The 13,594-nt window shown below is 37.3% G+C and overlaps 1 protein-coding gene across 1 annotated transcript; it reads right to left on the bottom strand.

The window, feature by feature from the left end:
* Nucleotides 1-6,131: 6,131 nt before the first annotated feature.
* gfi1b (growth factor independent 1B transcription repressor) lies at nt 6,132-12,881 on the bottom strand. Its single transcript, XM_014973308.2, has 7 exons — nt 12,616-12,881; nt 12,244-12,347; nt 11,922-12,098; nt 10,168-10,397; nt 9,804-9,941; nt 8,671-8,836; nt 6,132-7,540 (listed from the first exon to the last, which is right to left on the bottom strand). Exons 2-7 carry the CDS (start codon nt 12,338-12,340, stop codon nt 7,362-7,364), a joined length of 987 nt encoding a protein of 328 aa, XP_014828794.2. The 5' UTR covers nt 12,341-12,347; nt 12,616-12,881; the 3' UTR covers nt 6,132-7,361.
* Between the last annotated feature and the right edge of the window lie 713 nt (nt 12,882-13,594).

Genomic DNA, 13,594 nt, shown 5'->3' with positions numbered 1-13,594 from the left:
TTCCTGAGATACTCGTAGTGAAATCATCATCTGTATTTGTACTGATTTGGTCGAAATATAGCATGCAACATGCAAAATATTTAAAGGCCTGGGAAAAACCCTGCGCCTTCATGTCTTAGATTTAGAAACTCTCCCGGATGAATCATAACAGGTTAGCTAACTTGTTAGCATAACATCATAACAAGTTAGCTAACTTGGATGCAAAGTAATGGAGGCGCCAAAACAACCACAAATAAAAGTGAAGAAGTGTGGAGGAACTCTGGTTTGTCTGGTTTCTTCGGGTAGTTTGATGTTAACCACATCAGCCTCCAGAAAGATTAACACAGAGTGTCGTCTTACAACCACAGGCTTCGCTTTTTGATTGGATTTTATGTGGTAAACCACATAACACATAACTGAAAAATGGAATGAAAACTGTAACAGACATCTGTATTCAACCCCCTTCCCTCTGACACCCCTAAAAGAAAATCTAGTGTACGCTGTAAAAAAAAACAAAAAAACAACACAAAACAAAACTTAAAAACTGTTTTTTCCTGTTTTCATGTCAATGCCAGTGAGATGTACTGTAAAAATAAAGAATATTTTAGTTTTCAAATACCAGAAATGTTTGTGAACGTACCAGGAGAGAAACTGCTAAAACACAGAACATTTCAGATTGGGGTTAAACGAAATGTGAATAAATTAAACAAACTCTTAAATAACAGTTAGTATGCATTTTAGAGTTGTTCCTGTAGAGCAGCCATACTGGAGTTTGAGGTCACAGTTGGTTAGAAAACTGACTTTCCAAGTTCAGACGTGTTCTGTTCTTGTTCTTAATTTCAACTTCCAAGAACTCAGAGAAAACAGCTGGTTGAAGCAACAAAACTAAAAAAAATGTTTATTACCAACCAAAGTTAAGTCTAGTTTTCAAGATTTGGGCTATATTTAATGCCCCCTTTATATAATTGTTTTTAAGTACATCTAATTGCCCCAATTTGTTTAAAAAAACACAACTAATTAGAGTTTTATTCAATTTTATCTTAATGCCATGACGCAGCTTTAAAGACAGGTGTAAACGTTGACAGAAAACACGTTAAGAGAGGTTGATAGTTTTTGTTTTTGTTGACTCCTAATGCTCAGTCAGGCGTGGACATTAGCTAGCGTCACTTAGCCGTCACCACAGCACTTATCTGCAGCAAGCCAGGACTGCAGGCCTGCATCACGCCCCGTACTGACAGCAGTGATCGCGCTGCGTCTTCCTGGCATCACTCACACAGAGGAAATCTGCTGACAGTTACTGTTCAGGAGTGATGCTGGCATTTCATTTAACATAAAAAAAACAAACACAAAAAACGTTTTGTTGTTTTTCTCATTTTATCTGTAAAATTTCAATTATTTGTGTCTTTATGTGTAGATAATTTGACCGTATTTTGAATAGTTTAAAGTGTTATTGGTTGGATTTCAAGTGCAGATATCTTGGTACCCTTGAAATAAGACAAAACTGACTCACAAGTAACTTTTCAGTATAAGAGTTTCCTTGATATTGATAAAAAAAGTTCTTGTTCAACTGGCAGATTATTTAACTTAACATATGGTAAAAATGTTACAAGTGAAATAATCTGCCAGTGGAACTAGAACAATTTCATCAATATTAAGGAATTATTTACATAAACCCTGACATCTTACTGAAAAGTTTCTTCTAAGTTAGTTTTGTCTTATTTCAAGTGCAGAGTTCTGTTGGGGTTGCTAGGTAACGGGCTGGCCTTCCCTGGGGTTGCTAGGTAACGGGCTGGCCTTCCCTGGGGTTGCTAGGTAACGGGCTGGCCTTCCCTGGGGTTGCTAGGTAACGGGCTGGCCTTCCCTGGGGTTGCTAGGTAACGGCGCAGTGCCTGCTGGTTTGTTACATTACATTCCAGAGGTTTTTGAAACATTTAATTCAAAATCGACTTTGTGTTTTCTGTTTTTAGAGGCAGTTGACACCCAAATGTAAGTATAAAAACATTAATTTTGTGAATATAGATGAAAAATGACTTAAACTTAAAATATGGGTAAAATGTCTTGTCATAAGTGAAATAATCTGCCAGTGGAACTAGAACATTTTCATCAATATTAAGGAATAATTGACTTAAAACTCAAATAAAAGTAAAAAGTAGCCATCCAAGAAAGTAAGAGTAAAAAAGTATTGTCTGAGTACCTGGTCAAATTATCGTTTATTATTTAGAAATTACATCATCAGATCGACCAAAATATAAAGTATAAAGTGAAAATTTTGGTATTTTAAGAACCAAAAATGATAATAATTGATGTAAGTGACAAAAATTAACAAGAACATTTTTCCAAATCAGTTTCTTTCAATATAAAACTTCAGAAACTTTAACAAAAACTGCAGGTGTGTCTGTATCTGGTGGATTTTGGGCTGAAACATGTTTGGTTTTCATTCAGCGGGTAAAAAATCCAGAAATTTCACTCAAGTAAGAGTAGAAATATTTCATAATAAAATAAAAAGACTCCTAAAAGTACATTTTTCCAAAAAAGCTACACAAGTAAATGTAAGTAGTTACTACCCAACTCTGCTTGTAAGGTAGTTTTCTCTTATTTCTAGCATATTTATATATTTGCAGCAGAATCTCTAAAACTCCTTGGTGAGATTTTGTACGGTTTGACGACAGGAGCTTTAAAACGGTAAACAGTGATTCGGATTCCCAGCCGTGAATCTCTCCGGCTCCCAGCATGGACTCCATGAATGCATCATTGATGCCTGGGGCGTTTGCTCAGACACCCTTCACATCCTGCACGGCTTCCAGAGTACTGGCTGCGGCTCATTTGCATGGAGATTTGCAAAACAAATCCAGAACATCCTGCTCTATCTCTTTACCTGTTTCTGCCAGATAGTTTGCACACTTTGCAAAACTTTGGCTGTGTGTTTTATATTTCTGCTCCAGCTGGTCTGTAAGGAGAATAATGTAGCTCCATACACTTTCTGGACAAACAACACAGAAAGCACAACTTTAAACTATATAATCTAAAAAAGAAACGTTTTTAACCCGTTGCACACCTAGCAGGAATGGCTCGGGGAACAGTTTCCTTCGGTTTTTCCCGTTTTTCCCCAGGCAACCCCCGGCAGCCGCGGCCCGCCCCTTCCAGGACTCGCGTCCTGTTTGCTCAGTCCCACCCTGGAGGATCTCAGGCTTTTGTTCTGCTGCTCACCTGTGCACCGTTTTGATTTGCTCCGTCTCCTCACACCGGGGTTCTGCAGCCGCAGTATGTCTAACTGTTCCCAAGGATTAAACCCTGACCCTGTCGCCTCTATTTGCCAACAAATTTTGCATACAGAGACCTCAGATTTGTTTGTCAGACGGTCCGTTCTCAGGAATACTCTGATTTCTGCAGCTATGGTTTGCAGTCATGTGAACGGTTTCAGATTAGATTTGCAGAAAACTGGATTTTCTTCTTCTCTGTTGGACAAAACTCAAATATTTTACATTTACAACACACAAGCATCCATTTTGAATTTGTAAGCTTGCAAGACACAGCCTAACAATTAAATAAAGGTTGATTTCATTCAAAATTTGGAAACATATCCAGAATTACTGGCTGTTTGTGGGATAAATGCAGCTTCTGCATGTGTGTGAGAATCGGTGACCTGTTTAAAAGTAATGTTTCCCAAAGACAGATTGTGAATTTGCATAATTTCTCTGTGTTTTTATATTTATCTGGAGGAAATCAGTGTTGTGTTGTGTTGTGTTGTTGTGTTGTGTTGTGTTGTGTTGTGTTGTTGTGTTGTGTTGTGTTGTTGTGTTGTTGTGTTGTGTTGTGTTGTGTTGTTGTGTTGTGTTGTTGTGTTGTGTTGTTGTGTTGTGTTGTTGTGTTGTGTTGTGTTGTGTTGTTGTGTTGTGTTGTTGTGTTGTTGTGTTGTGTTGTTGTGTTGTTGTGTTGTGTTGTTGTGTTGTTGTGTTGTGTTGTGTTGTGTTGTTGTGTTGTGTTGTGTTGTTGTGTTGTGTTGTTGTGTTGTGTTGTTGTGTTGTTGTGTTGTGTTGTTGTGTTGTTGTGTTGTTGTGTTGTGTTGTTGTGTTGTTGTGTTGTGTTGTGTTGTGTTGTTGTGTTGTGTTGTGTTGTTGTGTTGTGTTGTTGTGTTGTGTTGTTGTGTTGTTGTGTTGTGTTGTGTTGTGTTGTTGTGTTGTGTTGTGTTGTTGTGTTGTTGTGTTGTGTTGTGTTGTGTTGTTGTGTTGTGTTGTGTTGTTGTGTTGTGTTGTTGTGTTGTGTTGTTGTGTTGTGTTGTGTTGTGTTGTTGTGTTGTGTTGTTGTGTTGTGTTGTGTTGTGTTGTGTTGTGTTGTGTTGTTGTGTTGTGTTGTTGTGTTGTGTTGTGTTGTGTGAAGGCCTCAGAGGTTTGCAGTTAGCTGAAGTGGGAAGAACAAAGTCATGGAAGAAAAGAAAAATGAGTTGTTTGGTCAAATAAGGTCAGTTCGGACCACAAATATGTGGAAGAACACTTCAAAAACACAAAATCTTGATAAGTATTTTTTGTCTAGTTTCTATATGCCTTGAAATATGATAAAACTAAATTACAAGTCAATTTTCACTTAGATATAAGAGCTTGTTTTAAGTCAATAATTCCTTAATAATATTGTTGTAAGTTCCACTGGCAGATAATTTCACTTATAGCAAGAAATTTTACCCACATTATAAGTTATAAGCACTTTTACATCCATATTAAAGAATGTTTACTTATAGGTTACTGATTATGCAAAATTCACATTTTGCATGTTTTTGTACTTTCATTTTGGTTCCTTCTGCTTCTAAAAACAAACCAAACGTTTGTATATTTAAAAAAAAAAAACGCTCTGCCATTTTTGGGCAGGACCTTCATGTTTTTTGGTATCTGGAAAATGAGTCGTTTCAAAAACCTGAGTAATGTAACGTCACAAATCGGCAGGCACTGACCCTTCACCCAGTGACTCCAGAGAAGCTCAACCCGTTCCCTAGCAACCCCAGCAGAATTTCACCCGTTACCTAGCAACACAGACTGTACTCCAGGATGTTTGGTCAGCTGGTTTTACTGCTGTATCAATTCAGTTCAAATTCAGAAATATTTTATTGATTCTTGTAATTCATATTAATATAATAAGAGTTATTGTAGATGGTGATTGCTGATGAGGAAAGATCTCCTGTAGCAGTTTGTATTACAGTGAATCTGAAGAAGCCTCTGACTGAAGACACTTTGTTTTCCTAATACAGATTCATGAAGAGGATGGTTAACGCTGTATGCGCTGCACAATGGCTGCTGGAAGACACAAGTGTATTGTTGTTGACTAACAATCAGATTTAACTTGCTGCATTATTGTTGGTTGTGCAGGAGGCTCCACTTCTGCTCTTCAAAGATGAATAGCTGTATGATATATATATCTGTTTGCAGCCGTTTTAACGTGTGAGTGTAAATGTTGAGTTTGTGGGTGTGGCCAGCGGCAGCTTATTAAAGTGACAGAAGGCCTTAAAATAGCTAAAATCTCATTATGTAAGAATAATTTTGTAAAAAAAAATGTAACAAACAGCAAGAGGCGTTCTGTGGATTTACAGACTCGTCCTTGTTGAAAGGTGAGCGTCGTTTCTGCGCCGTCCTCCTCGTCAGATTTAAAGGCCGTTCCTGATGATCTGATTTGCCTCCAGCAGCTTTGGTGTTTGAGGAAGGCGGCGTTTGTTGCCGTTTGTTTGTTGTAAGTAAATTCAACAGACTGGAAGGGTGGGGTGGCAGTTAGCTCAAGTAATCAATCCCTTTTCCACACACACACGTACACTCATTAATCCTTGTTTCCCAATAAAACCAAATGCAGAATTCATGAGCTTTCCTCTGATTTGACTTCTGCTTTTTCATGTTTTCGAAGCCATTCCTGAACGCTTCCCCGACTTTCCCTTCCTGCTGCTTTCTAGTCCACTATCAGGCGCTGCGCGTGGATTTGCATGACGCTCCAGGTGTGTTATTTGACTGCAGGATCACTCTGGTCACGCAACAGATTTTCACCCGACTTAACAGTCCTGTGGGAATCCCACATCCTGCTTTAGACGAGAACGTCGCGCAAAAACAAACAAAAAATACAAGTGTGTGGTTATGAAACACGGATTATTATCAAAAAGGAAAAGGAAAGATTTTACAGGATTGCAATTTATATCAAATTGTTTATTATCCCCAACAACCTGAATCATTCAAACACTGCAAAAATTACAAAATACTACCAAGTATGTTTGTGTAATTTCTAGTTCAAGTACATGTAAAATAAGACAAGATTAACTTCCAAGTCATTTTCAGCAAGATAAGAACTTAAGTAAATAATTTTGTAAGATTGATTATAAAAATGATTCGCTCCACCAGCAGATTACTACATTCTTCCAATATTATTTACTTAAAATCAGCTCCTGCATCTTGCTAAAAAAAGTTACTTTTAAGTTACTTGCAACCAGAAGTGAGTAGAATAGAACTACTTCAACATATTTTACTCAACTTCTCAAGTTACAGTAAAAAGTATTTGGTAAAAAGTTACTCAAGTGCTGAGTAACTGATCAGATTATCAGTCATTTAATATTTAGAAATTACATCATCAGATGGGCCAAAATATAAAGTTAAGTGGAAATCTTGGTATTTTAAAAACCAAAATGACAATAATTCATATAGGTAACAAAAAAAATAACAAAATCAGACAAAATATTTTTTTCCAAATCAGTTTCCTTCAATAAAAAACTTATGAAACTTTAACAAAAAATCCAGAAGTTTTACTCAAGTAAAAGTAGCGATACTTCATAATACAATTACTCAAGTAAAAGTGTAAATAAAGTACAGCATAATAAAAAGTAATTATTTTTCAAAAAAGTTACTCGAGTAAATGTAACTAGTTACTCCCTAACTCTGTTCAAAGTGAAATAATCTAAATAATCTTTTTCTATAAGTTAAAATGTTTTATTTCACTTATTAAGGAATAATTGACTCAAAACCAGCTCCTATTTCCTGTAAGTTTTGTCTTATTTCAAGTGCAGAAGATTTTTGAAGAGTTCCTTTGGGGTTGCTAGGTAACGGGGCCCATCTTCCCAGGGGTCGCTAGGTAACGGGGCCGTCTTCCCAGGGGTTGCTAGGTAACGGCTGATTTGTAACATTAGGTATTTGAATTGAAACTAGACTACAAAACTTGGTAATATTTTGTTGTTGTTTTTTTGTAGTGACCAGAAAATAAATACAAAATTATACCAATTTTTCACATTTATACAGACATTTGATTTTAAAGATGGATTCCTATATATTACATTTCAGTTTGCCTGAAGGAGTCCTGCCATCCCAGACACACCTGACACTCGTGGTTTTAATAGAAATCTAATATGTACAAACATTCGGGCGCCTTCACTTCATGCCGTGCTGACTCTCGTGATGCCGGCGCAGATCCACCTTTCTCTGGAAGCCCTTTGAGCAAACATCGCACCCAAACGGTTTGAATCCCGTGTGCTTCCTGCTGTGGGTGATCAGGTTGGAGCTCTGGCTGAACGCTTTGCCGCAAACCTGGCACTTGTGCGGCTTTTCGCCTGCGAAAATAAAAAAAATTATTTCACTTTTTGTTTTGTTTTTTTACCCCTTGACTGATTTGATTTTTCCTTTAGCTGCAAAAAAATCAGAGTTGCTTAAAAACAGCATCAGATGTTTTCACCTCACAGGTAAAGTTTCTATTAGCGACCAATCGAGAAGAATCGCGCCATTGTTCAGATTTGTAGAAGCCATGCTGTCAACAAATGTCAACTGAACAGACTTCCTTTTATAGAGCGCAGCGCGAAGCAGGAAAACCAGACATGCAAATTGACGGGATATTTGTTTAAACTTCTTTTTCTGATTTATCAGCAGCTTTATAACCTCTGGAAACAATTCCTCCCTGCTGCACCTGGAAAGTTGCTGATATCATCAAGCACATCTTTGGACAGAAACGAATCCCAAACTGGAAATCAAATTAAAGCTACAAATGCAGTGTGGATGGAGTGTTAAGGCAAGACTAAGAAAAAATAACAAATAAAATAACAAAAATAAAGTCATAATATTACAAGAGTAAAGCTGAAATAATATGAAAATGAAGTCGTAATATTATGAGTGTATTTTTGTAATTTTATGACTTTATTCTCGTATTATTTCAACTTTTTTCTCATCCGACTTTATTCTTGTAATCTTTTAAAATAAAAGATTACAAAAATAGACAGAACAAATAAAAGTGTTCTGTCCTGTGAATTGTACAGTCCTAAATATTGCATATGATCTGAATAATTACAAAAAAAAACTATTTTAAAATGATAAATTAACTTATTTGTGGTAAAATCACAAAACTGTTGTTTTTAGCTGCAGATGAATCTTAATCAAGCTACAAATCATCAAAAGTTCACTAAAGGATTGATGTGTTATTGCATTTTAGGTAATAAATTGTTTATTTTCTTAATTTAAAAAAGGATTTTAAAATGTATTTCTAATATTAAAATAAAAATCAGCAGAGTGTGATCATCTTTTATCTGATTCATCGTCGGAATAATCGATTACTAAAATAATCGTTAATTGCAGCCCTGAAAAGTCTAATATTTTCAAAATATTGCACTTTTTCAAACGGCTGATAACTGAATGGTTGATGCTGTAGCAGGTTGAGTCCAGAGCAGAGTGGGAGGATCTCCGCTGTAATTACCTGTGTGGATGTACGTGTGCTTCTTCATGTCCGACTTCTGATGGAACCGTTTCCCGCAGTACTGACAGGGGTACGGTCTGGTGTCGGAGTGGATGAGCAGGTGTGTCGACAGCGTGGAGGAGCGCTTGAAGGATTTACCGCACATCTTGCAGTCAAAGCTTTTTTCCTGAACATACAATAAAATGAAACAATTTAGCCCCGTCTGATAGTTTTTATAAGTAATAAACTGCGACCTTTTAAAAGTAGAACTGCAGGATTTATTCTGCAGTTCTACTGCAAACATCATTTTTTGCATAAATCATCTGAAATTCCTCATGGAAATGTCTCTGTATTAGATTCAAAACATTACGTTTTCATGCTAACTACTATTAGCAATACAAGCTAATAATACATTTCTAATCATTTCTATGAATAAAAACACAAAAGAACCATGTTAACAAGTTGAGATTTCAGAACAAATACTGTTTTTGTAACAGTAAAATTCTGGCAACCACAGCTGCCGGTATTTTACCATAAATGACAGATTTTTTTCTTTTTTTACAGTGTATAACTGTATAAAACTCAGATTAGCTGGGTGAGCTTTGACTTTCCCAGTCTGTTCTTGTTTTTCACTGAAAAATCCGATTTCCAGGTACAAAGAAAACGCACTATTACTATTCAAAATGGCTGCCAGGCTTAAAGATAAACCAGGGATACACCATTTATTGGTAGCACTTTTAAAACCAGTATCCCACTGTACAACCTCTACTTGTGATTTTTATAGTGCTGAATGCATAATTGGATATTTTAATTAATGTTTAAGTATGCCATTGTTGTTTATGCTAACTTTTGTTAGCAGCACAAAACAATATTAATGTATTTAACTGATTTTAACACAAACAAACAGTGTATAACTATATTGATGACAGTTTGGTAGATGAGATGAAAACGATCAGAAGTATAAATAAACGGCCTTTCACCATTATTCGGCAGCCATATTGAATTTTCACTTTCAATGGGATTTAAAATAGATTTTTCAGACTTAAATCAATAATTTCTCAAATAAATGAAGCATGGCAACAAACTACTGTTTTCTCAGTTTTACAAGATTACAAATTTTTATGAAATCTGAAGTAATGTGTGTTTTTGTTTACCTGGGAGTGAACGTTCATGTGCTGCTCCAGGCTCACAGCGTGCCCAAAGGTTTTCCTACAGATGCTGCAGCCAAAAGGTCTCATTCCGCTGTGCGACCGCCTGACATGAACCTCCAGTCCATGAGAAGTTGAGAACACCTGAACAACAAAAAACAGCAAAAACAACCTGAGTAAATTAAAGGCAAATGTTGATTTTATTTGCTAACAGAAAACATTTACTCAAACCCCCAAGCCGCACTTTGGACACCCCTGGGTGGAATAATTTGTACAAGACGAGGTTGGTTTTGATTGGCTCTTATTTTAATAAATGAAATCATCATTTTAAATATTGACATTCCATGCAGTGATGAGAAAAGCTGCCTACTTTGTCGCAGGTGATGCAGTGGTAGGTGTTGGAGGTGGGGGAGTAGTGCGTGCTGCAGTCCAGCGGCTGCTGCGGCGGCGGACTGCGGCTGATGTGGCCGCCGTACAGGCTGCTGGCGTGCTGCAGCACCGTGGGGCTGAAGCTCAGCTGCCGCAGCTCGTAGGACGACGACACCGGCTCCCAGGCGTACGAAGGCTTGTAGTAAGGTGGGAACTCGGCCATGTGGGGCTCTGACACAGGGAGAACAAGTTGAGAGGTGAAATATTATGTTTCCCTTTACAGGTTGGGACACAAAACATGTTCATTACAGTTTGTGCACAAAGTCATTCTTTGATAATAAGATTTCAGCTTTCCAGCAGCCATTGTACAGCACACAGAGCAGTAAAACCAGCTGACCAACCATACCGGAGTTCCGCTTGGGTTGCTAGGTAACAGGCTGGGGTTGCTAGGTAACGGCGCAGTGCCTGTGGATTTGTGACGTTGCATTCCGGAGGTTTTTTGAAATGGCTCATTTCCAGACACCAAAAACAATTAACTTATTGCCAAAAAAAAAAACTGCTAAGTGTTTTCCTTAGAAAGCAGCTGAGAACTAGATGGAAGTACAAAACGTTTACATAGTGTCAAATTTATTCTTTAAAAATGGGACATTGGATATCATTTAGCATTTACATGCAAATATATGAGATTATAGCCAAGTGACTAATTTTCATATCTAGTTCCACTGGCAGGATGATGATAATGTAAAGTTTAATGAGAAGAAAAGAAGAACAAGCAGAATCAGACTACTGCATAAAACCTTTTCACTGAACTCTGATCTAGAACCACACAGCATTCTGGGAGATGTAGGCGTACAGACTTATAGCCGCTCAACCTCTCTCAGCCAGTTAAGCTTGTTTGGTGCAATCAACTAACTCACTCACTCTTCGGTTACCTAGCAACAACCTGCTGGATAACAAGTAGCAGTTCCAGGTTTCACCATAACTGCTTAAAACTAAACAATAACTGCGGATAAAACAGGAAAGGCCTCAGTTTGGCAGCATTTCACACATTTAAAACACAAAAACTACTCAATACATAGTTTTCATGTGACGTCACACTTCAGTGAACTTTGTAACTGACAGCCATGTTGCCAGGTGGTTGCTATGGAGTTTCTATGACAACGATAACAAGCCTCAGCTAACTCTCGACTCGTTCCTATCTAACTTACAAACAATAAAATACATTACAACTACTTGAGTACTCTACAGATCTCTGTGTAATACTAAGATAAATATCTGAGATATTTACTGTTGTACTGCCGAACTAGCAAAATTAGTTTAACTAATGTAACTTTTATCTGCTAGCTAACACCGACATGTAGCCTACGTGTTTGTTACTTCATTTACTTTGCCAATCACCAGAACCTTGTTAATCTGAAGAGTTCGCATCCTTTACAAATCTGTTTAAACGTTGATTATTTTGTACTCAAGCTTTGTGTTTAATAGGCTGCTAACTGTATCATAGTATGAAATCGGAGGAACATCTCCGTTTTATACGGGTCAATCTCTCTCAAACTGTCCACATATTTTCTTTTTGTTGATCTCAAGCCGCTATGCTTTTTACGCTGTGTTTGCCTACTAAGATGGCGCGTACCACTTCCGGTTCAGACTTGTTTGGAATCATGTATATGATTATCTATATCAGCAGATGTGAAACGCTTAAAAAGTCCGTACAGGCCCCTGCTAATGTAAAGCTGGTCTGGTTGAGGTACCGACCTGTCAGGTAGTAGGGCTGAGAGGGGGCCAGCGGCGGGCTGGCCGGCTCTGGGTGAGCAGGTAACGGACACTGCGGCTCTGAATCCTCCGGAGGGGAGCACCGGTCTGCGGACAGGGAGGGGCCCTCAGACAGGGGCTCCTCTGATGAGTCTGTGCTCTGCAGCTGCGACGGGACTTCTGATAAATGCACAAGAAATAAACAAAACAGTTGAGCACATTGCAAGCAGCTTCAATTTTTAATGCGTGCAACATTTAATCAAATGTTTATTTAGCGAAGAAAAGGTGATGCATTTTCCATTTAAAGTTTCAGATAAAGTCTTACCCTGGTCTTCAGACTCCGCCGGCTGCTCCTCTTCATAAGTGCGATGAATGTTATAAGAGGCGCACCGTTTGTTTTTCACCAGAAATGACCGCGGCATGTTGATTCTGCGTCGCAAAAATAGCACACAAAACGTTTTATATTTGTTTTGAAATAAAATTAAGTATTCTAAAATGTCTTTATAATGTTAAATAAATATTTAAGCTACACATTAGAATATGTTTTTAAGGTTTTATAATTGGTTAGAGCTAAAATGTAACTTTGAAGAAGTTTTTTATTCTTGTTTACCGAAAACAATTAAAGATATTGTTGTTAACTGCCTGCTTGCGTTATTATACAATTTATGACAATGTGCAACAGTTGGCACCGACTCACCGTTAATTGAGCCCGAATTAAAACAACAATAATAAACTTTATAGATCCAAAATGCGTCGCAAGGGAAAAAAAAGAAAAGAAACACAGAGAAAGAAATCCGTTTCCTAAAAGTTGCAGGCGCGTTAAGCAGAGTAAGAAGCATCATCAGCGCTCGCAGCTCGGTCTTTTTCTCCCCTCCCTGATTTTCAATCAGATAACTTCGCAGGGGAATCTGACTGTGGTTTCAGCCAATGAAAAGGCCAAGCTGCAGGTGGAAATTTGCTTAGAACAACAGCGGCCTTCGGAACAGTTATACAAAACAGCCGCGACTGAGGGGGAGAGACTTTTTAAAAAAAATTACACAACAGCACGTTAAACATGCGAAACAACAACAAAATTAAATAAATCCTGCGTAATTAATTAAAATGCAGAAACAAGAACAACAAAAACTTTACTTCAACTTTTAAAAGAAATCCCTAACGCTTTCTGTTTGGTTTACTGGATTTACACAAAGTAAAATAAAGTAAAGTTGTGTGTAAGATGTACGAGTCTTAATCTTCCACATATGTAACTTTAGCGCCTCCAAAGATACACATACCAAACCAGGCTGCTTATCCAAGCACAGCTAACTGGTGGTTGCTATGGCGACACAGAAACACAATTTATTCAGTCAATTAAATTAAAAGTTCATTTTAATACTAATAACAACCACAACCATCATCATCTTCCTCTTCTTAGTCATCATTATTATTTGTGAGAGTTTCGGTGTAAGAAGGACAAAATGAAGTTTGAGTGCAAGAGTGACATCTAGTGGACAGAAACATCAACGTGCCACATAATATAATATAATATAATATAATATAATAAATATAATATAATATAATATAATATAATATAATATAATATAATATCACGTCATAAATTACTATAAATTAGAATGTTACTGCAAATATCGCAATGTTTATTTCAGTAACTCCATTATTCAGTGAAGCAGATTATT

This window comes from Poecilia mexicana, unplaced genomic scaffold (assembly GCF_051168715.1).
Source record: "Poecilia mexicana isolate PSO_F unplaced genomic scaffold, ASM5116871v1 scaffold_12, whole genome shotgun sequence".
Lineage (NCBI taxonomy): Eukaryota > Metazoa > Chordata > Actinopteri > Cyprinodontiformes > Poeciliidae > Poecilia > Poecilia mexicana.
The sequence above is the reverse complement of the archived record's forward strand: the minus strand, read 5'-3'. Positions and strand labels throughout refer to the sequence as shown.

What these genes read in the sequence shown, in the direction of transcription:
- gfi1b (XM_014973308.2), bottom strand. Translation starts at nt 12,340, where the DNA reads ATGCCGCGGTCATTTCTGGTGAAAAACAAACGGTGCGCCTCTTATAAC. An exon ending in ACTGCATCACCTGCGACAAA is followed by an intron (nt 9,942 to 10,167) that starts GTAGGCAGCTTT and finishes TTTGTTGTTCAG; the next exon opens with GTGTTCTCAACTTCTCATGG. An exon ending in ACATGAACGTTCACTCCCAG is followed by an intron (nt 8,837 to 9,803) that starts GTAAACAAAAAC and finishes TTGTATGTTCAG; the next exon opens with GAAAAAAGCTTTGACTGCAA.